We start from the raw sequence: 24,813 nt of genomic DNA on the forward strand, positions 1-24,813 counted from the left end.
ATAAAACATTCTGAATAGTGCATGGCCCACAAGCACTATTAGCCACTGTGGTTATTATCTATGCTTATCTGTAGAGATGGGGTCTTGCTACGTTGTCCAGGCTGGTCTCGAACTCCTGGCCTCAAGTGATCCTCCTGCCTTAGCCTCCCAGAGTGCTGAGATTACAGGCGTGAGTCACACCACACTACGATTATTATCAGTGTTATTCTTATCCCTCCCCCTTCTCTGATGCTAAACACTCCCCCAACACACACACTACTAAAAGCCCTTCAGACAGCAGAGTCATTCTGGGGTGTGCTCTCCCCAGTGAGCTGGTAGACTGGCTCATGCCACCAGCACTCAGCTGGAGCCCAGGTCATTTCCAGACACAGAACAAGGGACAGAAACCTAGAAAGCAGAGGCCAGAGCTGCCCAGAGGCATGGCCTGTCCAAAGCCACAGGTACTGGGGGCAGATTGAGGTGGGAGCCCCCCATTCCTCCTCAAACACACATTTTAGACTGGCTGGGTTCAAATATGAGACTTCCATATGCAAATGCATATGTATATGTATATATATATATATGGTGGCATGAAGTCCCTGGGCTTTCATCCAAAAGAAATTCCACCTTCGAGCACCAGAAGATTCCCTCTTCCTCTGCCTGAAATGTTTGAGGACAGAAGCAGGGGGATGACATGGAGAGACCTGTCAGTGACACAGCATTCCCACAAAGGGGCCAGAGTGCCCCCACTTAGAAGGTGAAGGGGGATGCCCCTTGCCCGGCAGCCCCCTCAGCCCAGAGTCCTTGTCCTCCTCCACCATCCTTACTCATGCGACAGGACATGGGCAAGTGAGGCTGTGGAGTTGTGGGAAGAGCTTCCCCCTGCACATCCTCAAATCCCCTATGCCAGTGCCAGGAGGAAGTGCCTACAGAGACAGATGCTCCATTTAGCTCCCAAGCCCTTCATTGAGGTTGGCGAGCAGGTCACTTCCCCAGGCAGTACTCTGACGTTGCATCTGCAAGATGCACCTGAAACTGACACCTGCCTCCTAAGGGCTGTGTGAATACACATTCAGAGCTTAGAACAATGACTGGCACATGCACTCAGGAAATGTGTGCTATTATTGTTGTTGATAGTTTTATAAAAAGCCACGACCTGGCCGGGCACGCTGGCTCATGCCTGTAATCCCAGCACTTTGGGAGGCCAAGGCAGGCGGATCACCAGGTCAGGGAATCGAGCCCATTCTGGCTAACATGGTGAAAACCCATCTCTACTAAAAATACAAAAAATTAGCCGGGCGTAGCATGCGCCTGTAGTCCCAGCTACTCGGGAGGCCGAGGCAGGAGAATCGCTTGAACCCAGGAGGCAGAGGTTGCAGTGAGCCTAGATCGCGCCACTGCACTCTAGCCTGGGTGACAGAGTGAGGCTACGTCTAAAAAAAAAAAAAAAAGAGCCACGACCCTGTGAATGCAGATTTCAGGCGGATAATAATGATAGCAAACCCTTACAGAGTGTTTACCTGTCACTAGACACTGGGTGAAATATCCTGCATGTATTAATGCATTTAATCTTCACACTAACCCTACGAAGAAGACCTTATGATCATCGCCCTCTTTCCGTAGATGAGGAAACTGAGGCACTGAGAAGTTAACTAACTTGCTAGCAGGTCAGTTAGCAGATGGCAGTTCTCATATTTGAATGCGGCCAGTCTAAACTGTGTGTTTGAGGAGACACGGGGGGCTCCCACCTCAATCTGCCCCCAGTACCTGTGGCTTTGGACAGGCCATGCCTCTGGGCAGCTCTGGCCTCTGCTTTCTAAGTTCCTGTCCCTCATCTGTGTCTGGAAATGACCTGGGCTCCAGCTGAGTGCTGGTGGCATGAACTGGCCAGCCAGCTCACTGGGGAGAGCACACCCCAGAATAATTCTTCTGTCTGAAGGGAGGACTCTTGTGCTGTGTTCGTGTGACTGCAAAGGCACTTGCTGAAATTGCTGTTCCTGGGACTCCTAAAGACAGTGGAGCTGCCAGATTTGTGTCCCGACTGTGTCTAGACAGAGGATGTCATGGGGGGAGGGCAAGGACGGTGAGACAACCCTGAGGGATCCCTGGTTCGGGGAGAGGCAGAGGGTGTGCAAGGAGTGTAGGTTGGAGGGAGATGACCAAGGGGCTTCTGTGAATGTGGCCAGAACCAGCCGGAAGGCAGAATCCTTCCCGCCCTTCCTTTATGATTTGCAAACCTGGACCCAGCCCAGCCTCCAGAAGAGACTTAAAGAGATTTAAGCAGCTGGCTAGCAGGACTTTGTTTTTCACAGAATAGACTCACTTTTTCATAGAACAGGGCTGGGGTAAGGCCAGGAAAATTCAACAGGCACTAAAAATATTGTCAAGCTGCTGACAGCACAGCCAGAGGCCCCAGGCCTGGGTGGCATCCAGACAGCCCTGTCCTTTCTAGACAGCCCCCTCCTCCAGGCTCAGGGACCTGTCTGGCTGTGAGCTCCCAGGAGGTCCCAGGGGTGTGACCTCCCTCCCTCCCTCCCTCCCTCTTCCCTTCACCCCAGGCCAGCCCAGGGCCAGCTATAAAGCTGGCCCAGCCTGGCTCTCAGCACAGCCAGCTGCCTGAGACCTTCCTTCAACCTCCTTAGAGGACAGCCCCACTCTGCCTCCTGCTCCTCCAGGGCAGCACCATGCGGCCCCTCTGGCTCTGCTGGGCACTCTGGGTGTTGCCCCTGGCCGGCCCCGGGGCAGCCCTGACCGAGGAGCAGCTCCTGGGCAGCCTGCTGCGGCAGCTGCAGCTCAGCGAGGTGCCCACCCTGGACAGGGCCGACATGGAGAAGCTGGTCATCCCCGCCCACGTGAGGGCCCAATACGTGGCCCTGCTGCGGCGCAGCCACGGGGACCGCTCCCGCGGGAAGAGGTTCAGCCAGAGCTTTCGAGGTGAGGCCCTCCCTCCCTGCTGCCCCCGGTCCCATGGTCAGGGGCAGGCCGGTTTTGCCCACTCTGGAGGTGTCAAAGGGCCCCTGGCCTTTTGGGACTCTGTGGGAGGCTGTGTGAGGGCCACGGTCCAAGGAGCAGTGAGGAGGAGCCGGGTCTGGGCCCAGGGTCTCCAGCTGTGCACTGAGGGCCCCCCTCCAGCCCAGGGGAGGTGCACCAGGCTAGACCTGCTGGAAAAACCAAGGCATCAGAGAAGGGGAGGGTAGAGGAGAGAAAGTAGAGCTGGGGGAGCAGGTGAGTGTGTGCCTCAAGGCACTTGGTGCAGCTGGACTCCCAGGGTATGTTTTCACTCTGCCACTCTGGTCTGAGCCTGACCTTGAGTAAATGGCTTTAAAATCCTCTCTCCACCATGTGCTCATCTGGAACGAGGGTATGACTACGTCTTAGCCATCTCCCAGCACTGTGAACATCAAAGTGAGTCCTTCAGGATAGAAGCATGTTTGGATAACTGAAAAATACCTAAGTAGACTACCTGGGTTATACCTGGCTGTCAGGGGTGCAGCTGGGCCTGAATCCTCCTGCAGTCTCTCGCCTCCCTAGCTCCTCAGTGCCCAGAGCTAGACCCCAGGCCAAGCACCTGGGTGAGGATTCTGCTCCCAGCATCTCAGCTGAGGCAAGCTTGCTAGCCAGGGTCCCACAGGCACCCCTGCCTGCTGGATGGAAATTGTTACTAAACAAGGCCCAGATCCAAGGGAGATTTTTAAACTGGGTTTACCCCAGAGATAGAACAGGGCCGGTGTTTCCTGGCCTGGCTGCCAGCTCAGTGGCCCTGCCATCCTCAGAGCTCCGCTAGAGTCGGGGGAGGCCCTGCTGACCCTGCTCTTGTCCCCAGAGGTGGCCGGCAGGTTCCTGGCGTCGGAGGCCAGCACGCACCTGCTGGTGTTCGGCATGGAGCAGCGGCTGCCGCCCAACAGCGAGCTGGTGCAGGCCGTGCTGCGGCTCTTTCAGGAGCCGGTCCCCAAGGCCGCGCTGCACAGGCATGGGCGGCTGTCCCCGCGCAGTGCCCAGGCCCGGGTGACCGTCGAGTGGCTGCGCGTCCGCGACGACGGCTCCAACCGCACCTCCCTCATCGACTCCAGGTGGGGGTCGCGCGGGCGCGCAGGGCAGGGGGAGGGCGCTGCTCGGCCCGGCTTGGGGGCAGGGACGCGGGGGGCGTTGCGGGGTCCTCAGGGCCCGTCCCAGTCCCCGCCCTCACGCGGCTCTGGGTCTCCGTGTCGTGTGTGTCATGTCTCAGGCTGGTGTCCGTCCACGAGAGCGGCTGGAAGGCCTTCGACGTGACCGAGGCCGTGAACTTCTGGCAGCAGCTGAGCCGGCCCCGGCAGCCGCTGCTGCTACAGGTGTCGGTGCAGAGGGAGCATCTGGGCCCGCTGGCGTCTGGCGCCCACAAGCTGGTCCGCTTTGCCTCGCAGGGGGCGCCAGCTGGGCTTGGGGAGCCCCAGCTGGAGCTGCACACCCTGGACCTCAGGGACTATGGGTAGGTGCCGGACTGGGCAGACCAGAGACAAGCAGCCACTGAGTGGTCCAGACCCCCGTCCCCAGGACTGTCTGGGGGACCGGATGGTGGCGGTGGGCGAGGGCTGGGGAGAGCGCGATGCAGACTGTCCCAGGATGCCAGCGATTGCCCACTATATGTCAGGGTTTCTAATGGCAGAAATTGTATTATTGGCCAGGCGTGGTGGCTCAGGCCTGTAATCCCAGCACTTTGGGAGTCCGAGGCAGGCTGGATCACCAAGGTCAGGAGTTTGAGACCAGCCTGACCAATATGGTGAAACCCCGTGTCTACCAAAAATACAAAAATTAGCCGGGTGTGGTGGTGCGCGCCTGTAATCCCAGCTACTCAGGAGGCTGAGGCAGGAGAATCGCTTGAACCTGGGAGGCGGAGGTTGCAGTGAGCCGAGATCACACCACTGCACTCTATCCAGCCTGGGGGACAGAGTGTGATTCCGTCTCAAAAAAAAAAAAAAAAGGAAAGAAAGAAAAGAAAAGAAAAAGAGATTGTACTATTCAGTCCAGGCGCAGTGGCTCACGCCTGTAATCCCAACACTCTGGTAGGCCGAGGTGGAGGACTGCTTAAAGCCAGGAGTTTGACACCAGCCTCAGCTACACAGTGAAATCCTATCCTTAAAAAAATTAAAAAAATAAAAAAGTTTTAAAGAAATGACAAAAATAAAATAAAAAATTGTAAGGCCAAGTATGGTGGCTCACGCCTGTAATCCCAGCACTTTGGGAGCCGAGGCCAGCAGATCACCTGAGGTCAGGAGTTCCAGACCAGCCTGGCCAACATGGTGAAACCCCGTCTCTACTAAAAATATAAAAATTAGCTGGGGCTGGTGGCGGGCGCCTGTAATCCCAGCTACTTGGGAGGCTGTGGCAGGAGAATTGCTTGAACCCGGGAGGCAGAGGGTGCAGTGAGCCAAGATCACAACATTGCACTCCAGCCTGGGCAACAAGAGCGAAACCCCCCCTCAAAAAAAGAAAGAAAAAGAACAAAAAAAAGAAATTATATGATTCATTTTATTTAAAAATATCTTTGATAATTTTCAATGGATTTTTATGTTGCCATTGACTCATATACACATGACTGTAATCATCTACTTTCACTTTACCCTTCTCTGTGATGAAATCTTTGAAAAATCCTAGCTTTAGCTGTTACTAGGGGCGATGAGCTTTCTTCCTGCTTTGGTGAATTCTTTCCTCATGGACAAGTTAACTCTCTGGAGCAGACAGGGGCTGTGTAGCACAGTGGTTAAGAAGAGGCCTTGGAACCGGTTGGCCTGGCCTCCATCTAGCTCTGCCTTCCACTGGCTGCAGGTCCTCTGGCACGTCACCGAACACCTCTGGGTGTCAGTGGCCTCAGGTGGAATGGGGTTAATGCTGGAACCTACCTGAGGATGAAATGCAGACATCACCTGAGATAATACATATGAAGTACCTAGTTCATTGTCTGGCCTATTAGGAGACCTTTAATTAATAGTAGCCGATTTATTATTTATGTTTCAGATATGTTTATTCATTCATCTTCTCACAAATATCCAGCTTTTAGAACACAGTGAGAGCTGGATCATAAATCTCCCTCCTAGGTGCCCACTAAGCTGTGCCCCAGGCCTTCTGACCTCAGCCTTCCCAGCTGACCTCTGACCCTGCCTCTCTTTGCCCACACAGAGCTCAGGGCGACTGTGACCCTGAAGCACCAGTGACCGAGGGCACCCGCTGCTGCCGCCAGGAGATGTACACTGACCTGCAGAGCATGAAGTGGGCCGAGAACTGGGTGCTGGAGCCCCCGGGCTTCCTGGCTTACGAGTGTGTGGGCACCTGCCAGCAGCCCCCGGAGGCCCTGGCCTTCAAGTGGCCATTTCTGGGGCCTCGACAGTGCATCGCCTCGGAGACTGCCTCGCTGCCCATGATCGTCGGCATCAAGGAGGGAGGCAGGACCAGGCCCCAGGTGGTCAGCCTGCCCAATATGAGGGTGCAGAAGTGCAGCTGTGCCTCGGATGGGGCGCTCGTGCCAAGGAGGCTCCAGCCATAGGCGCCTGGTGTATCCATTGAGCCCTCTAACTGAACGTGTGCATAGAGGTGGTCTTAATGTAGGTCTTAACTTTATACTTAGCAAGTTACCCCAACCCAATTTAGTGCTCCTGTATGACCTTCGCCCTGTGTCCTTCCATTTCCTGTCTTTCCTGTCCATCACCCATCCTAAGCACTTACGTGAGTAAATAATGCAGCTCAGATGCTGAGCTCTAGTAGGAAATGCTGGCATGCTGATTACAAGATACAGATGAGCGATGCACAAATTTTCAGCTGGGAGTTTCTGTTCTCTGGCAAATTCCTCACTGAGTCTGGAACAATAATACCCTATGATTAGAACTGGGGAAACAGAACTGAATTGCTCTATTATATGAGGAATTAAAACCTTCAAATCTCTATTTCCCCCCAAATACTGACCCATTCTGGACTTTTGTAAACATACCTAGGCCCCTGTTCCCCTGAGAGGGTGCTAAGAGGAAGGATGAAGGGCTTCAGGCCGGTGGCAGTGGACAGGGAATTGGGATGCCTGGATTCTGGTTCTGACAGGGCCACAAGCTAGGATCTCAAACAAACGCAGAAGGCTTTGGGTCGTCATTTCCTCTTAAAAAGGAGGAGCTGGGCTTCAGCTCTAAGAACTTCATTGCCCTGGGGATCAGACAGCCCCTACCTACCCCTGCTCACCCCTCTGGAGACTGAGCCTTGCCTGTGCATATTTAGGTCATTTCCCACACTGTCTTAGAGAACTTGTCACCAGAAACCACATGTATGTGCGTGTTTTTTGTTAATTTAGCCAAAGCAATTGAATGTAGATACTCAGAAGAAATAAAAAGTGATGTTTCACTCTGTGTCTGTTTTTAATTTCCAGGAGCAATAATGGGGAATGAGAGCAACATAATGATCTGAAGAAAGGACCCCCAACCTCTAGGGCGCACTGAAGACTATAATAGCTAAATTTATATAGATGAGGCTTTCATTTATGATATTTCTATTTTCTCACACAACTCTCATTCCAAAAATATTAAACAATCACTCACATATGTCTTCTCTTTAGTTTATGTGTTGCCAAAGCAAGCACTGCAGCCTCATTTTTTTTTGAGACAGAGTGTGGCTCTGTCACCCAGGCTGGAATGCAGTGGCACGATCATGGCTCACCGCAAACTCCGCCTCCCTCCCAGGTTTAAGCGATTCTCACACCTCAGCCTCCCGAACTACAGGCATGTGCCACCATGCCCAGCTAATTTTTTTTTTTTTTTTTTTGAGACGGACTCTTACTCTGTTGCCCAGGCTGGAGTGCAGTGGCATGATCTCGGCTCACTGCAACCTCCTCCTCCTGGGTTCAAGCAATTCTCCTGCCTCAGGCTCCTTAGTAGCTGGGACTATAGGCGTGCGCCACCATGGCCGGCTAATTTTTTGGGTTTTGTTGTTGTTGTTGTTGAGATAAGTCTCGCACTGTCACCTGGGCGGGAGTGCAGTGGCGTGATCTCAGCTCACTGCAACCTCCGTCTCCCGGGTTCAAGCGATTCTCCTGCCTCAACCTCCCAAGAAGCTGGGATTACAGGCGCCCACCACCATGCCCGGCTAATTTTTTGTATTTTTAGTAGAGACGGGGTTTCACCATATTGGCCAGGCTGGTCTCGAACTCCTGATCTCATGATTCGCCTGCCTCAGCCTCCCAAAGTGCTGGGATTACAGGGGTGAGCCACCGTGCCCGGCCCTTGGTATTTTTTTCGTAGAGACGTGGTTTCACCATGTTGGCCAGGCTGGTTTCGAACTCCTGATTTTAGGTGATCTGACCGCCTTGGCCTCCCAAAGTGCTGGGATTACAGGCATAAGCCACCGTGCCCAGCCTAATTTTTGTGTTTTTTTAGTAGAGACAGGGTTTTGCTATTTGGCCAGGCTGGTCTTGAACTCCTGACCTCAAGTGATCCACCCACCTCAGTTTCCCAAAGTGGCATGAGCCACTGTGCCTGGCCTGCCTCCTATTTAGAAAGCACTGTAACCCCTAAAACAGTGGTGATGGGCAATGGGGGTTGACAATAGTGTGGTAAGCGAGCTAACATTTCTTGACCATTCACTATGAACCAGGGAACTGGGCTAGGCATTGTCACATGTCACTTAATTCTTGCAGCTATCCCATGAGGTGGGTATTATTAATCCTATTTTTTAGATGAAGAAACAGCCTGAGGTAATGCGAGTGTATTGAATCTCTATCCCACAGAATGGGTTATAAACTTCTTCCTATGCCAGTCCCCAATAAGCTGCTTTGCTGATGACACAGGCATTAGGTTAAAACGTCATTTGGGAGCTGTCTTATGCAATTCCCCTCCATTTAGCTTTCCCATTCAGCTGGGTTTCCTTATGCTTGTCTATGGAGAAAGTTATACCGCAAAATGATGGTTCGGTCAATGACAGACCACATACACAATGGTGGTCCCATAAGATTACAATGGAGCTGAAAAATCCCTATGGTCTAGTGATATCATAGTCATTATAATGTCCTAGCACAACCCATTACTCGTGTTTGTGGTGATGCTGATATAAACACACTTACTGTGCTGTCAGTTGTATAAAAACATAGCACATGCTAGGCCGGGCAGGGTGGCTCACGCCTGTAATCCTAGCACTTTGGGAGGCTGAGGAGGGTGGATCACCTGGGGTCAGGAGTTCGAGGCCAGCCTGACCAATATGATAAAACCCCATCTCTACTAAAAAAACAAAAACTAGTCAGGCATGGTGACGGGCGCCTGTAGTCCCAGCTACTCAGGAGGATGAGGCAGGAGAAGAATCAGTTGAACCCTGGAGACGGAGGTTACAGTGAGCTGATATCACACCACTGCAGTCCAGCCTGGGTGACAGAGCGAGACTCCATCTCAAAAAATAAAATAAAGTAAAATAAAATAAAGCACAGCACATGTAATTATATATAGTATATAATACTTGATAAGTGACTGTTACTGTTATGTATTTACTATACTTTTTATTATTTTAGAGTACTCGTTCTACTTATTAAAAAAAAAAGTTAACTGTAAAACAGGCTCAGGCGGTTCCTTCAGGAGGAATCCAGAAGAAGGCATTATCATAGGAGATGACAGCTCCATATGTGTTATTGCCCCTGAAGACCTTCTACTGGGACGAGATGTGGGGGTGGAAGACAGTGATATTGCTGATCCAACCCTGTGTAGGCCTAGGCTACTGTGTGTGTTTATGTTTTATTTTTTAACAAAAAACTTAAAAATTAGAAAAAAATAAACTTTTTAATAGAAAAAGCTTATAGAATAAGGATAGAAAGAGGCCAGGCGTGGTGGCTCATGCCTGTAATCCTAGCACTTTGGGAGGCCGAGGCGGCAAATTGGCTGAACTCAGGAGTTTGAGACCAGCTAGGGCAACATGGTGAAACCCCAACTCTATTAAATACAAAAAAATTACCTGGGCATGGTGGCGCATGCCTATAGTCCCAGCTACTCGGGAAGCTGAGACAGGAGAATCACTTGGACCCGAGAGGCAGAAGTTGCAGTGAGCCGAGATCACACCACTGGACTCCAGCCTAGGCGGCAGAGCAGGACTCTGTTCCCCTCCAAAAAAATAAAAGAATAAGGATAAAAAGAAAAATATTGTATAAATCTGTACAATATGTTTGTGTTTTAATTGTTATTACAAAAGAGTTGGCCGGGTGTGGTGGCTCATGCCTGTAATCCCAGCACTTTGGGAGGCTGAGGTGGGCGGATCACCTGAGGTCAGGGGTTCAAGACCAGCCTGACCAACATGGTGAAACCCTTTCTCTACTAAAAATACAAAATTAGCCAGGCATGGTGGTGCATGCCTGTAATCCCAGCTACTCGGGAGGCTGAGGCAGGAGAATCGCTAGAACCTGGGAGGCAGAGGTTGGAGTGAGCTGAGATCGCACCATTGCACTCCAGCCTGGTGACAGAGTGAGACTCCGTTTCCAAAAAAAAAAAAAATCAAAAAGTTTCTTTTTCATTTAACGTTTATAAAACAGTTACAGTAAGCTAAGGTCAATTATTAAAGAAAGAAAAATGTATTTTTACAAATTTAGTGTAGGCTAAGTATACAGTGTTGATAAAGTCTACAGTAGTGTACAGTAATGTCCTAGGCCTTCACAGTCACTCATCACTCACTCACTGACTCACCCAAAGCAACCTCCACTCCTCCAAGCTCCATTCATGGCAAGTGCCCTATAGATGTTGTGCCATTTTAAAATATTTTACACTATATTTCTACTATATCTTCTCTATGTTTAGGTATGTTTAGATACACAAATACTTACCATTGTGTTACGATTGCCTACAGTATTCAGTACAGTAATATGCTGCACAGGTTTGTAGCCTAGGAGCAATAGGCTATACCACATAGTCTAGGTGTGTAGTAAGCTCCACCGTATAGGTTTATGTGAGTGCGCTCCATGATGTTTCCACACCAATAAAATCGCCTAACAATGCATTTCTTAGAACATATCCCCATTGTTTTTTTTTTTTTTTGGGTCGGAGTCTTGCTCCGGAGGCTAGAGTGCAGTGGTGTGATCTCAGCTCACTGCAGACTCCGCCTCCCAGACTCAAGTGATTCTCCTGCCTCAGCCTCCCGAGTAGCTGGGATTACAGGTGCCTGCCACCGCACCCAGCTAATTTTTGTATTTTTTAGTACAGACAGGGTTTCACCATCTTGGCCAGGCTGGTCTCCAACTTCCGACCTCATGATCCACCTACCTTGGCTTCCCAAAGTGCTGGGATTACAGGCATGAGCCACCACACCAGGCCGATATACCCATTGTTAAGTGAGGCATGGCTGTACTTCGGGATAAAGGACTCTCTATTTCTTACCTACAAAGCTAATTAATACTAACTAAATAATAAGAGAAAAATAGGCTGGGTGTGGTGGCTCATGCCTGTAATCCCAGCACTTTGGGAGGCTGAGGCGGGTGGATCGCTCTAGGCCAGGAGTTCGAGACCAGCCTGGCCAACATGGTGAAACCCCATCTCTACTAAAAATACAAAAATTAGCCAGGCATGGTGGTGCACACCTGTGATCCTAGCTACTCAGGAGGCTGAGGTAGAGAATCACTTGAACCTGGGAGGTGGACGTTGCAGTGAGCCGAGACTGTGCCACTGCACTCCAGCCTGGGTGACAGAGAAAGACTCTGTCTCAAAAAAAAATTAAAATAAAATCATAACAGAAAAAAAATAGAGCTAAAAAATGTCTAAAGACAGCCAAGATTTTCCACTTGGGGTATTGTAAATATCAGGGCATATGGTTGCTTTGTGTACCAGAAGGATATCAATATCCACCTGAAGAACTCTACCAGCTACACAGTGATGTATCTGTGGCTCTAAAAGATCTGTGGATTCCCAGGCAGTCACGTGCAATCAGTGACAAAGATGGGCCTGCTCACACCAGGCTGAGTGTGAGCTAAAAAAAAAAAAAAAAAAAAATGCAGGAGATTGGCTTCATTTCAAAATGTAAGGTGTGCTCATTAGGATAACGAGACAGTGTGGTAGACAGAATGCTCTCCCCAAAGACACCTGGGCCCTAATCCTTGCAACCTGTGACTATGTTATGTTACATAGCAAAAAGGACTCTGCAGATGTAATTAAGGTTACAAACCTTAAAATACGGAGATTATCTTGGATTATCTGAGTGTGCCCAATCTAATCACATGAGCCCTTCAAAGCAGAGAACTTTCTCTGGCTGGAGGCAGGAGAGATGACGTAGAAGGGAGAGGTCAAAGAGATCTGAAGTATGAGAAGGACTTGCCCTGCCATTGCTGGTTTGAAGATGAGGGAGGCCATGAGCTAGAGAATGTGAGGCCTCTAAAAGGTGGGATGACTCCCAGCTGATAGCCAGCAAGGAAAGGGGACCTCAGTTCTACACCCACATGGAAGTGAATTCTGCCAACACTTGAATGAGTCTGAAGGTGGATCCTTCCCCAGAGCCTCCAGATAAGAGCCCAGATCATCAGCCGACATGGGGATTTGTCTTTATGAGACCTGGAGCAGAGAAACCAGCTGAGGCTACTCAGACTGTTTTTTTGTCTTGTTATGTTTTGTTTTGTTTTGTTTTGTTTTAAAGACAGGGTCTCACTGCCACCCAGACTGGAGTAAAGCACGATCGCAGCTCACTGCAGCCTCGATCTCCCAGGCTCAAGTGATCCTCCCACCTCACTCTTCCCAAATAGCTGGGACCTACAGGCTCATACCACCATACTGGCTAATTTTTAAAATTTTTGTAAAGACAGGGGTCTCCCTACGTTGCCCAGCATGGCCTCAAAGTCACACTTTAAATCTACAAAATGTGAGATAAAGTTGTTTCATTTTAAGCAGCTAAATTTGTGATGAATTAATACAGCAGCAATAGAAAATTAATACAGACAGTAAGCCAAATCCCATTAGAAGTAGGATGTAATTACAATTTTTTTTCACTTAAAAGATGAAATAAAGGGCCAGGTGCAGTGGCTCAAGCCTGTAATGCCAGCGCTTTGGGAGGCCAAGGCAGGCGGATTGCTTGAGCCTGCGAGTTCAAAACCAAACTGTACAACATAGTGAGACCATCCCCATCATCTATACTTTAAAAAATACAAAAAATTAGCCAGGAGTAGTGGATGTAGTCCCAGCTACTTGGCAGGCAGAGGTGGGAGGAGCGTTTGAGCCTGGGAAGTTGAGGCTGCAGTGAGCCGTGATGATGCCACTACACTTTAGCCTGGGTGACAGAGCAAGAACTTGTCTCAAAAAATAAATAAATAAATAAATAAATAACATTAAAGATAATTTTTAATATATTGCAAACCACCCATAATCCCACCATCCTAAAACAAAATTATTTTGGTTTTTGCATAAAACCTGTTTCCATGTAGCATGAGTAAATACTTATTTTAAAAACCAAGGTTTTGGCCGGGCACGATGGCTCACGTCTGTAATCAATCCCAGCACTTTGGGAGGCCGAGGTGGGTGGATCAAAGGTCAGGAGATGGAGACCATCCCCTGGCTAACATGGTGAAACTCTGTCTCTACTAAAAAAAAAAAAAAAATACAAAAAATTAGCCAGGCGTGGTGGCGGGCACCTGTAGTCCCAGCTACTCGGGAGGCTGAAGCAGGAGAATGGCGTGAACCCGGGAGGCGGAGCTTGCAGTGAGCCGAGATCCTGCCACTGCACTCCAGCCTGGGGCAACAGAGCGAGACTCCGTCTCAAAAAAAAAAAAAATCAAGGTTTTGGCCAGGCATGGTGGCTCACGCTTGTAATCCCAGCACTTTGGGAGGCCAAGATGGGGGGATCACCTGAAGTCAGGGGTTCGAGACCAGCCTGGCCAACATGGTGAAACCCCGTCTCTACTAAAAATACAAAAATTAGCTGGGTGTGGTGGTGCACACCTGTAGTCCCAGCTCCTCAGGAGGCTGGGGCAGGAGAATTACTTGAACCTGGGAGGCAGAGGTTGCAGTGTGCCGAGATCGCACCACTGTACTCCAGCCTGGGTGACAAAGCTGGACTCCATCTCAAAAAAAAAAAAAAAAAAAGTTTTTTTAATCTTTTTTTTTATTATTATACTTTAAGTTCTAGGGTACTTGTGCACAACGTACAGGTTTGTTACATATGTATACATGTGCCATGTTGGTGTGCTGCACCCATTAAGTCATCATTTACATTAGGTATGTCTCCTAATGCTATCCCTCCCCCCTCCCCCCACCCACAACAGGCCCCAGTGTGTGATGTTCCCCTTCCTGTGTCCAAGGGTTCTCATTGTTCAATTCCCACCTATGAGTGAGAACATGCGGTGTTTGGTTTTTTGTTCTTGCGATAGTTTGCTTTTTTTTCTTTCTTTTCTTTTTCTTTTTTTTTCTTTTTTTTTGAGACAGGGTCTCACCCTTTTGCTCAGGCTGGAGTGCAGTAGCAGGATCTTAGCTCACTGTAACCTCCACCTCCCAGGCTCAAGTGATCCTGCCACCTCAGCTTCCTGAGTAGTTGGGACTACAGGCACGAACCACCACATTCAGCTAATTTTTCATTTTTATTATTTATTTATATTTATTATTTTTTTTTTTGGTAGAGACAGAGTTTTGCCATGTTGCCCAGGATGGTCTCGAACTCCTGAGCTCAAGTGATCCTCCCGTCTCAGCCTTCCAAAGTGTTGGAATTACAGGCATGAGCCACTGCGCCCGGCCAAAATCAAGTTTTAATGTGCATATTGCATGGGAAAAAAAAGTGAAGACAGTCATTCTCCAAAAGGGTCACATTTGTTCAAATCTTTGTGTGGTGGGATTGAAAACAATGTTTTTCCATTTGTTCTCTTTCTTTTTTTTTTTTCTTCGAGGCAGAGTGTCACTCTGTCGCCCAGGCTGAAGTGCAGTGGCACGATCTCGACTCACTGTAACCATTGCTTCCTGGGTTCAAGCGATTCTTGTGCATCCGCCACCAGAGTAGCTGGGAGTACAAGCACAGGCCATGATGCCCAGCTAATTTTTGTATTTTTAGTAGAGACAGGGTTTCGCCATGTTGGCTAGGCTGGTTTGGAACTCCTGTTTTCAAATGATCACCTGCCTTGTTCTCCCAAAGTGCTGGGATTACAGGAATGAGCCACTGCACCCAGTCTTCCATTTGATCTCATTTCTAATTTTTCTAAAATAAACATGGATTATTTATGCAATAACAAAAAGAATGCAAAAATGCACTCAAAACTGTGCCTCTTTGGAGAGGCTCCTAGGACAGGGAGGACTGAGGGCCAAGGCACTTGCCATCTGTTTATCTGGGAGCAGCACAGGCTTCTCTCTCATTTCCTAGGTCATCTCAGTTCTTAGGAGAGACTGGCCTGCTATTTAGAGATAGGAGAGACTGGCCTGCTGCTTAGAGGGAGGCCCTGAGGCCCTGATAGTGAAGAAGCAGAAGTAGACAGAAGTGAAGCAGTATCCATTTTGTCTGAGATAGCTGGAGGGGGCCATCAGGCAGGACAGAGGGGAGTGAAGAGGGAGGAAGGGTACAAACAGCTGAACCTGACTGGTGGATGAGAGGATGGGAGTAGAGGGGTGAAGGTGGGCAGTCCTGGAAGCTTTGTGGACGTGTCTGCTCAGAGACAGCAAAAGGATAGTGGGTGCCCAAGGAGACAAGTGCCAGCAGGGACTGAGCATGTCCCACGGCAGGATGGCAGTGCAAGGCTAGAGGTGTCCTTTAGGGTGGCTGGATGGGAACGAAGGGCTTCCCCTCTCCTCTCCTCAACTTCAGTTCAGAGGAACTCCACAGGCATCGGATGTGATTGCCTTAGAAACCAAGGCAGTGGCCACGGCACCAAGGAAATGGGCCTTTAGAGTTAGCAAGGTCATTAAAAGAGAATAAAATGGGCTTACCTACATTTAAAATAGGTAACAGGCTGGGTATGGTGGCTCATGCCTGTAATCCTAACACGGGGAGGCCAAGGAGGGAGGATTGCTTGAGGTCAAGAGTTCAAGATCAACCTAGACTAACATGGTGAGACCCCGTCTCTACTCTATTTCATATATATATTTTATATATATATACATATTTGGGTTTTCTTTTGTTTTCTTACTTTGTTTTTATTTTTTGTTGTTGTTTTCTTTTCTCTTTTGCTCTTTTTTATTTCCATTTTATATTTTTAAAAAATAAAATATAATAGATTTTGTATATATAAACTTTAAACTTTGGAGATGAAAAAATAATAGATCAAAACTACCACAAAAAAGAACAGTTTGTGGTCAGTGGCTCACTTGCTGCCCTAAGTCCAAACTGAGGGGAGCAAGTGCCTTTGCTACTCCGTGTCTTATGTGGCCAGTCCTGGCTGGGGATGAAGCCAACACTGGGGGTCACCAACATGGCCTCTTTTTTTTTTTTTTTTTAGACAGAGTCTCACACTGTCACTCAGGCTGGAGTGCAGTGGCACAATCTTGGCTCACTGCAATCTCCACCTCCCGGGTTCAAGCAATTTCCCTGCCTCAGCCTCCTGAGTAGCTGAGATTACAGGCGCCCGCCACCACGCCCGGCTAATTTTTTGTATTTTTAGTAGAGATGGGGTTTCACCACGTTGGCCAGGCTGGTCTCGAACTCCTGACCTCAGGTGGTCCATTCGCCTCAGCCTCCCAAAATTCTGGGATTACAGGCGTGAGCCACCGCACCTGGCCATCCTTTCTTAGGCTTTTGCAGTTCTCCTATTTCACCCTGGCTCCTGGAAGCGGAAACGGGAGATATCAATGCAAGGCAACCAGGTAAGGGATGGGTGTATGTAAGGGGTCGGAGTGACACAAGTGTCCCCCACACCCCACTCCAAAACACACATTCAGCTTCAGCACAACCTCCTGTATTGCAGGTCAGATCCAGAGCTCCCCACAACAGACCACAGCCAGGAAAAGCAAAGGGCCCTGCAATGCCCTGGTGGACTATGGGGAGGGTGAGTATCCTGCAGAGGAACAGGCAGCATTAGGAAGTTGTGAAGGAGGGTAGACCCCCAACTTCCTCACTACCTGACAAAGACTCCTCTAAACCAAAGGGAGGCCAAATGCAGGCAAACAGAAATGAGACAAAGAGAAGAGGGGAAGTGCTGGCAGCGCAGTGTTCTAGTTCCACTCCTGAGGTCTTGCTCTCTGTAGGTGCCCCTTCTGGTCTGTGAGCTCCCCTGTGCCTCTCCCAAGCGCTGTACAGAAGCCCCCCTTTTCCTTCAGCCAGTTTGGTTTCTGCTGGGTTTCTGGTTTCAGAGCTTTATGCTGGTAACCATTAGGCTATGCTGCAACATGGCAGCTATGAGAGCTCTTAAAGCCCCAAACCACTGGACCTTACAAATCTCACTTCTGGGAGTCACATTAAGAAAATAATGAGTCAGGCAAAGATTTTATCACAATAATATAAACAAAACTTTAAAAAATTGAAGGCCGGGAGCAGTGGCTCACATCTGTAATCCCAGCACTTTGGGAGGCTGAGGCGAGTGGATCACCTGAGGTCAGGAGTTGGAGACCAGCCTGGCCAACATGGTGAAACTCCATCTCTACTAAAAATACAAAAATTGGCCGGGCGTGGTGACACATGCCTGTAATCCCAGGTACTCGGGAGGCTGAGACAGGAGAATCACTTGAACCCAGGAGATGGAGGTTGCAGTGAGCCGAGATTGCGCCACTTCACTCCAGCCTGGGTAACAAAGACTCCATCTCAAAAATAAATAAATAAATAAAAATAAGAAATAATAATAAATTGATGTTTTATGAGGACAGGAACTTGTCTGTTTTGTTCATAGCTATACTCCCAGAACCTGGCTCAGTAAGTTATCTATTATATAAATCAATAAACCTAACATTGACCTTTGAATGGTTAAATCAGTAAGGTACATACATATAATGAAATAAGTAGTCATTAAAACTGTCTTAAATAACTTTTCAGTGACATTGGAAAATGCTCGTGTCTACTAGAGAAATTTCAAAACTACATATACATCATTTATTTCCAATGATGGAGAAAGTAGATATGCATAGGACATGATAGTGTAAGGAAATACACCAAAAATGTTTGTAAGAAACTATCCTTGGGAAGTATGATGTGGATGATTTTATTTTTACTTTTATCTCCAAACTTTCCTCAATATGTCTGTATTACTTTTCTAATTTAAAAAATACAGAGGCCGGGTGCTGTGGCTCACGCCTGTAATCCCAGCACTTTGGGAGGCTGAGACAGGCAGATCACCTCAGGTCAGGAGTTCAAGATCAGCCTGACCAACATGGAGAAACCCTGTCTCTACTAAAAATACAAAAAATTAGCCGGGCGTAGTGGCGCATGCCTGTAATCCCAGCTACTCCGGAGGCTGAAGCAGGAGAATCGCTTGAACCAGGGAGGTGGAGGTTGCAGTGAGCCGAGATCGTGCCATTGCACTCCAGCCTGGGCAACAAGAGCGAAACTCCGTCTCAATAAATAAATAAATAAAACAGAGCATTATTTTGCTTAATAGTAAATATTATATTTGGTCCTCACTTTAAAGGGTGTACAAACTGGGGGCCTGGGGACTTGCTCAGGGAAGTTCACAGAAAGCAGCCCCTTGCCTGGGAGTGGGGGTGTGCATTACAAGGAAGGGACTAGAAAAGCTAGCAGAGAGACCATGGGAACTGAGGGTCCCCAGCTCTTCTGAGTCCTCTAGGAACGCCACCTTCTTCCTCTCTACTTCTGTCATTTGTTCCCTGCGGCCCCTTATATTTACTACTGATGGAAAAGGAAACATCACATTGGTGGAGCTTTTTAAAGCAAGAGACAGGTCGGGCGCGGTGGCTCACGCCTATAATCCCAGCACTTTGGGAGGCCGAGGCGGGCGAATAACCTGATGTCAGGAGTTGAAGACCAGCCTGAACAACAGGGTGAAACCCCGTCTCTACTAAAAATACAAAAATTATCCGGTCGTGGTGGCGGGCGCCTGTAATCCCAGCTACTCGAGAGGCTGAGGGAGGAGAATCGCTTGAACCCGGAAGGCGGAGATTGCAGTGAGCCGAGATCGTGCCACTGCACTCCAGCCTGGGCAACAAGAGTGAAACTCCGTCTCAAAAAAAAAAAAAAAAAAAAAAGTGACAGCAAGGGGCTGGGGGGTGCGGGCTCGCGGAAGAGTCGGAGACTCGAACTTGTCCTTCTTGTATCTAGTCTGGACAAATTCGCGAGAACCACTCAAGTTCAAGTGAATAAGCCGCGGCTGACCACCTTGGTGCCGCCTCTCCGCCACCCGGTCTGAATCTACGCCAGAAGGGCCTCTTTCATCCCCGCAAATCGGCAACCTGGAGAATTCCTGTGGGCCATGAGGGGCATCTGATGGCCAGTGCCAGAAATAATATTAGCCAGGACTGGGCCAGGCCTCAGCCCTGAGCCCGAGGTGGCTTAGGGACAGCGACCTCAGCCTTGGGGTGGGGGAGTGGGGGGTCGGGCGTCCTGGGCCGGCGGGCGCCTGGAGCTCAAGCCAAGCTGCCACAGGGGCTTCCGGGACTCCAGCCCGGAGTTCCGCCCTCCAGTCGCGAGCGGAGAAGGCGGGCACGCGGCCCGGGCGCGGCCGCGGATTGGCCCGCCCGAGATCCTGGCCACGGATTGGTAGCCCGGACGGGGCGGGGCCACATGGCCTAAGGCGCCATCAGCCGCCCGGGAGATATCCGCCGGGGGAGAACAGCGTTGCACCATCCCAGAAGCTGCTGTTAGCTCGCCCGCCCTCGGCACGCCGCCCGTTAGCCCCTGCGCTGTCCGCCCTTCCCCTAGCATTACTTCCGGGCCCGCGCTGAGGGGGTTCGTTCGGCTGCCAGGAGGCGTGAACCGCGGACCATGAGCGTGGGCTTCATCGGGGCCGGCCAGCTGGCCTATGCTCTGGCGCGGGGCTTCACGGCCGCAGGCAAGCGCGTGGAGGCGGGAGGCGGCTTCGCGGGCGGTCCCGAGGCCCGAGGGGGCCTCCGTCCCACCAGCATGAGCGAATGAAAGGGGAGTTTGCGTCCGGTGGGGTAGATGAGACCGGTTGAGCAGCAAGTGCGTTTTTTGTCCTCGTAGAGGGTTGAGGGGGAGAGGGAAACTGGCACTGTTAGGACGGCTCTGGGTTTTAGAGCCGGGGAAAGCGTGGTAACGGGCTGGGCCGCGACACCTAGTTGAAAAGCTCTGTCTTCTGCAGGCATCCTGTCGGCTCACAAGATAATAGCCAGCTCCCCGGAAATGAACCTGCCCACGGTGTCCGCGCTCAGGGTAGGTGGAGCCGGGCGGAGTGGGAAGCAGGTGGAGGCCCAGGAAAAGGATGACCTGAGATGAAGTGAGTCCGGCCGGCCCCTGCGCCCAAGTGCTGGTCTTTGGCCGGCGGTGACCTTCACTCCAGGAACATCACAATCCTTCCACCTTCTCTTGGGCAGCTCAGTGTGGTGGGAACACCCAGGCAGACATACTGGGGGTCAGATCCAGACACTGGAGTGGTAGAGGATTAACTGAGGTGATTATATGATGAAAGCATCTGGCACATAGTAGTTACCTAATAAATACTCATTTTAAAAATTTTTTTTTTTCAGACAGGGTCTTACTCTGTCGCCCAGGCTGGAGTGCAATGGCGCGATCTCAGCTCACTGCAACCTCCGCCTTCCGGGTTCAAGCGATCCTCCCACCTCAGCCTCCCGAGTAGCTGGGATTACAGGCACCCACCATGCGCGGCTTATTTTTGTATTTTTGGTAGAGAATACTGTTGGCCAGGCTGGTCTCGAACTCCTGGCCTCAAGTGATCTGCCCGCCTTGGCCTCCAAAAGTGCTGGGATTACAGGGGTGAGCCACTGCGCTCAGCCATTTTTCTTAATAGACGAGTTGTATGACCTTAAAGTACTCAGCCACCTTGAGGCTATTTCCTCATTTACAACAGTGGCCACTTTGCTGTTATTTTGAGTCGTGAATGAGCATATTGGGAAGAATCTGGTGAGTTAGTTGTTCTGCTCTCCAAAAACATATTCCAAGTCTTCACCCAAAACCTGTGCTCTGTGGGAGAGGATGGCTGATGAGGCAGGTGACAGGCAGTGTCTGTGCCTAGGGTGGGCTGATGTCCCTAGCACTGGAGGGTCCTGCTTCTCAGTTTGGAGTCATAGAGGGATGGATGGCTTCCAGCCTAGCCCTGGACCACATGGAGACTGTGCGGTCCCCACGAACAAGTGGCCAGGGTTAGGATAGGGCCTGACTCAGCTGTGCTTCTGACGACCAGGTATTAGCATTTCCCTTTGCCCTGCCACTTTTCACCATAGGGCCTTCTTACCTGGCAGAGGAGTGCCTTAGATGCCAGAAGATTGGCAGGGAAGAAGGGCAGCCACTTCCTCGTTACCATGGAGAAGCTTGTCATGCTCCAAGCCTGTGCTTACTTGTTCAGTAGCAACAATGGGAAACTATCATTTGGGGTGGGGGTAGAACCCTGAGGGCATAAAGCTAAGAATTCCAGGCTGCATCTGGTAGAATCGGTTTGGCAGGGGTTCAGCTGCTCCCTGGGAGGCCTTGGCATAGCCAGGCTGCTCCAGCACTGTGAGCTGGGAGTCTCCTCTTGCAGAAGATGGGTGTGAACCTGACACGCAGCAACAAGGAGACGGTGAAGCACAGCGACGTCCTGTTTCTGGCTGTGAAGCCACATATCATCCCCTTCATCCTGAATGAGATTGGGGCCGACGTGCAAGCCAGACACATCGTGGTCTCCTGTGCGGCTGGTGTCACCATCAGCTCTGTGGAGAAGGTGCTCATCTCAGCCCTGATGCCCCTTGTGCGAGGGGAGGGTTGACCCAGGAATGGCAGCTAATGGGTGGGTGCTGGTGGGAGCTGTGCCCTGGCCACTCATTCGGCTCTCTCCCTCACCCTAGAAGCTGATGGTGTTCCAGCCAGCCCCCAAAGTGATTCGCTGCATGACCAACACACCTGTGGTAGTGCGGGAAGGTGCTACAGTGTACGCCACGGGCACCCATGCCCTGGTGGAGGATGGGCAGCTCCTGGAGCAGCTCATGAGCAGCGTGGGCTTCTGCACTGAGGTGGAAGAGGACCTCATTGATGCCGTCACGGGGCTCAGTGGCAGTGGGCCTGCCTATGTGAGGCCCTCATTTGCTCGTTCAGCCTTCCAGGAGTCTAGGCAGCAAGATGAGCTGGCAGGCAGGCTTGGACTGGGGGTGGCTCCCACCTCTTGGGCACAGCTGGCTGGTACAGGATGCTAACCCTTGGAAGTAGTTCCAGTCATCAGAAAGCAGACCTTAGGAAAGGCCCTTCAGTGCCTGTGGCCTGGGGCTTAGTGAGTGTCTCCACAGGCATTCATGGCTCTGGACGCATTGGCTGATGGTGGGGTGAAGATGGGTTTGCCACGGCGCCTGGCAGTCCGACTCGGGGCCCAGGCTTTGCTGGTCAGTATCTTTCCCCTGCATGTTCAGGACCAGGGTGTAGAATGGGGGTTCTTGTGCATCACTGAACTGGGGCGGGAGTTGGTTGGGAAGCTGGCGTAGCAGTTGGGCAGGAGCAGTGGGTATGGGGAAGCCTGTTCCAACGCACACCAGCAACTTTCTCCTAATGTGCCCTTCCCCACAGGGAGCTGCCAAGATGCTGCTGGACTCGGATCAGCATCCATGCCAGCTCAAGGACAATGTCTGCTCCCCTGGGGGAGCCACCATCCACGCCCTGCACTTTCTAGAGAGTGGGGGCTTCCGCTCTTTGCTCATCAATGCAGTTGAGGCCTCCTGTATCCGAACACAGTGAGTCCATCCCGCTGACTTCTGTCCCAGACCCTTCACTCATGGTTGGTCCCTGGGCTGGATTGAGCACCATTTGCGGAACTTGCTGTCTTGGGTCCCATTTAGCAGTGCTGGAGTCTCTGCTCTGTTAATAACCACAACTTAGTAGTAGATTTTGTTTACCTACGAGTTTGCAAGCCTTACTTCACTTAATTCTCACTGCATTTCAGATAACCAGGATTAACTTTGACTTGTAGATGGGAAGTTGAGGCTCAGAGACAATTTTCCCAAGGTCAAACAGCTAAAAAGTGATGGAAACAGGATTCTAATTTGAATCTATGACTCCAAACCCTGTCACTCTCCCCATGTGATCACAGATACCACTTGGGGCTCTATGTCTACCTCAGATCAAATGAGATAAATAAGCAAACTCAAACTTAGTTAACTAATACTTCTTAGAAGTACTAGTTGGGAAGCATTTGTCTTGGGGCTCTAATTTTTGGTGTTGTCAGATCAACAAGCTTGAGGGTTGTATGGATAGTGGAGACTCAAAGCTCTGTCCCCAGGGTTTATTGCCTTCCTTCAATCCTTCTGGGGTTTTGTCTGCAGAGAGCTACAGTCCATGGCCGACCAAGAAAAGATCTCCCCAGCTGCCCTTAAGAAGACCCTCCTAGACAGAGTGAAGCTGGAATCCCCCACAGTCTCCACACTGACCCCCTCCAGCCCAGGGAAGCTCCTCACAAGAAGCCTGACCCTGGGAGGCAAGAAGGACTAAGGCAGCATCTATCCCCTCTGTGATTCAGAGCCCTTAGTTGAGAGCCCCTACCACCCCACCGCCCTGCCCCCACCATTGCCCCTCCTCAGCTGTGCAAGGAGAAAGCAGGCTCAGGAAGTTTTCAGGTCCTTGTGTTGAAACCTCCTTAAATCTGTTCAGACCAAGCAATGCGAGCTTCCTCTCCTGTCCCATGCTGGAAGTTGCTCTGAAGGGGTGGTAGATGCTGGAAGCCAGACAGAACCCTGCATATGCTGCTCAGTTGGTGGAGACTGGGGCTGGGACTGGAGTCAGCCCAGCTGGGAGGAGGGGCTGGGGAGGATCTGCAGCTGACGCCCAATGCAGGTTTGGTTTGATGCCAAGGCAAAGTGGTGAGAGAGAAAAACAGGAAAGGGGCTTTCTCTGAATTGGTAAATGGGAAAGAAGTGAGCAACTTAAGATTGTCACAATTAATCACAAGTGTACAGGATTAGACTGTGTTTATATTTAACTCTTGCTTCATAGGTGTACCATTTAAAGAGTGTTATTTAATGCTAAGTTTAACTGCTTTAATAAAGTTTATTTTTAAATATCTTGCTTTTGTTAGGCTTAATCTTAAATAATTATCCTGGAGAACTCGACACCCTTGTGAGGTCCTTCCTGCTTCTCTGCGAGAGCACTGTCCAAGGGCTAGAAGTAGGGATAAGAGGAATAAGGGGCCAGGCCCTTGGTCTGGATCAAGGTGTTGTTCTAGAATGAGCCAAAGCTAATGGCAGGGAAGAGCCAAGTGGGCTGCATGGGTTGTGGGTCAGCAGCCCAGAATAAAGGGGAAAGCCGTCTGCTTCGATGTGGGGCAGGCACTGTGCTGAGCATTTGATCCTCACAGCTGCCCTCTGAAGGAAGAACTGTTCTTTTCTCACCTAGAAGATGTCGAGGCCGGCCGGGCACAGTGGCTCACGCCTGTAATCCCAGCACTTTGGGAGGCCAAGGCAGGCGGATCATGAGGTCAGGAGATCAAGACCATCCTGGATAACATGGTGAAACCCCGTCTCTACTAAAAATACCAAAAAAAAAAAAAATTAGCCGGGCGTGGTGGTGGGCTCCTGTAGTCCCAGCTACTCGGGAGGCTGAGGCAGGAGAATGGCGTGAACCTGGGAGGCGGAGCTTACAGTGAGCCAAGATCACGCCACTGCACTCCAGCCTGGGCGACAGAGGGAGACTCTGTCTCAAAAAAAAAAAAAAAAGAAACAAGATGTGGAGGCCTAGAGGGATAAGCAGCTTACCCCCAGTTGTGCTGCTGGTCAGTGGTGGGGCTGTCTGTGTTCTTAGCTATCAATTCTGCAGCCTCCCAGAAATAGCTGGGCATGCCATCCACATAGCCAGACATCAAGTGTTTCTCGA

The 24,813-nt window shown here is 50.4% G+C and overlaps 2 protein-coding genes and 1 long non-coding RNA gene across 5 annotated transcripts; 2 read left to right on the forward strand and 1 right to left on the reverse strand.

Annotated features, from left to right (window-relative positions):
- Positions 1-2,583: 2,583 nt before the first annotated feature.
- On the forward strand, positions 2,584-7,393 carry LEFTY2 (left-right determination factor 2). Its single transcript, XM_002809392.5, has 4 exons — positions 2,584-2,913; positions 3,803-4,049; positions 4,205-4,444; positions 6,133-7,393. Exons 1-4 carry the CDS (start codon positions 2,664-2,666, stop codon positions 6,494-6,496), a joined length of 1,101 nt encoding a protein of 366 aa, XP_002809438.2. The 5' UTR covers positions 2,584-2,663; the 3' UTR covers positions 6,497-7,393.
- Positions 5,473-21,532, reverse strand: LOC129047716 (uncharacterized). The gene is made up of 3 exons (XR_008509447.2): positions 21,221-21,532; positions 6,676-6,806; positions 5,473-5,855 (listed from the first exon to the last, which is right to left on the reverse strand). It is a non-coding gene; the product is annotated as an uncharacterized LOC129047716 (long non-coding RNA).
- PYCR2 (pyrroline-5-carboxylate reductase 2) lies at positions 19,548-24,006 on the forward strand. Of its 3 annotated transcripts, none has more exons than XM_024250549.3 (7): positions 19,548-19,840; positions 20,111-20,181; positions 21,506-21,685; positions 21,810-22,031; positions 22,245-22,337; positions 22,519-22,682; positions 23,271-24,006. In XM_024250549.3, the coding sequence occupies exons 1-7, from the start codon at positions 19,774-19,776 to the stop codon at positions 23,434-23,436; spliced, it is 963 nt and encodes a 320-aa protein (XP_024106317.1). In that variant the 5' UTR covers positions 19,548-19,773; the 3' UTR covers positions 23,437-24,006. The 3 variants fall into 3 exon arrangements, with proteins under 3 accessions (XP_024106317.1, XP_063581093.1, XP_054375373.1); XM_063725023.1 differs by having other exon boundaries at positions 19,834-19,971; XM_054519398.2 differs by lacking the exons at positions 19,548-19,840; positions 20,111-20,181 and adding an exon at positions 20,190-20,889.
- Positions 24,007-24,813: the final 807 nt, after the last annotated feature.

This window comes from Pongo abelii, chromosome 1 (assembly GCF_028885655.2).
Source record: "Pongo abelii isolate AG06213 chromosome 1, NHGRI_mPonAbe1-v2.0_pri, whole genome shotgun sequence".
Lineage (NCBI taxonomy): Eukaryota > Metazoa > Chordata > Mammalia > Primates > Hominidae > Pongo > Pongo abelii.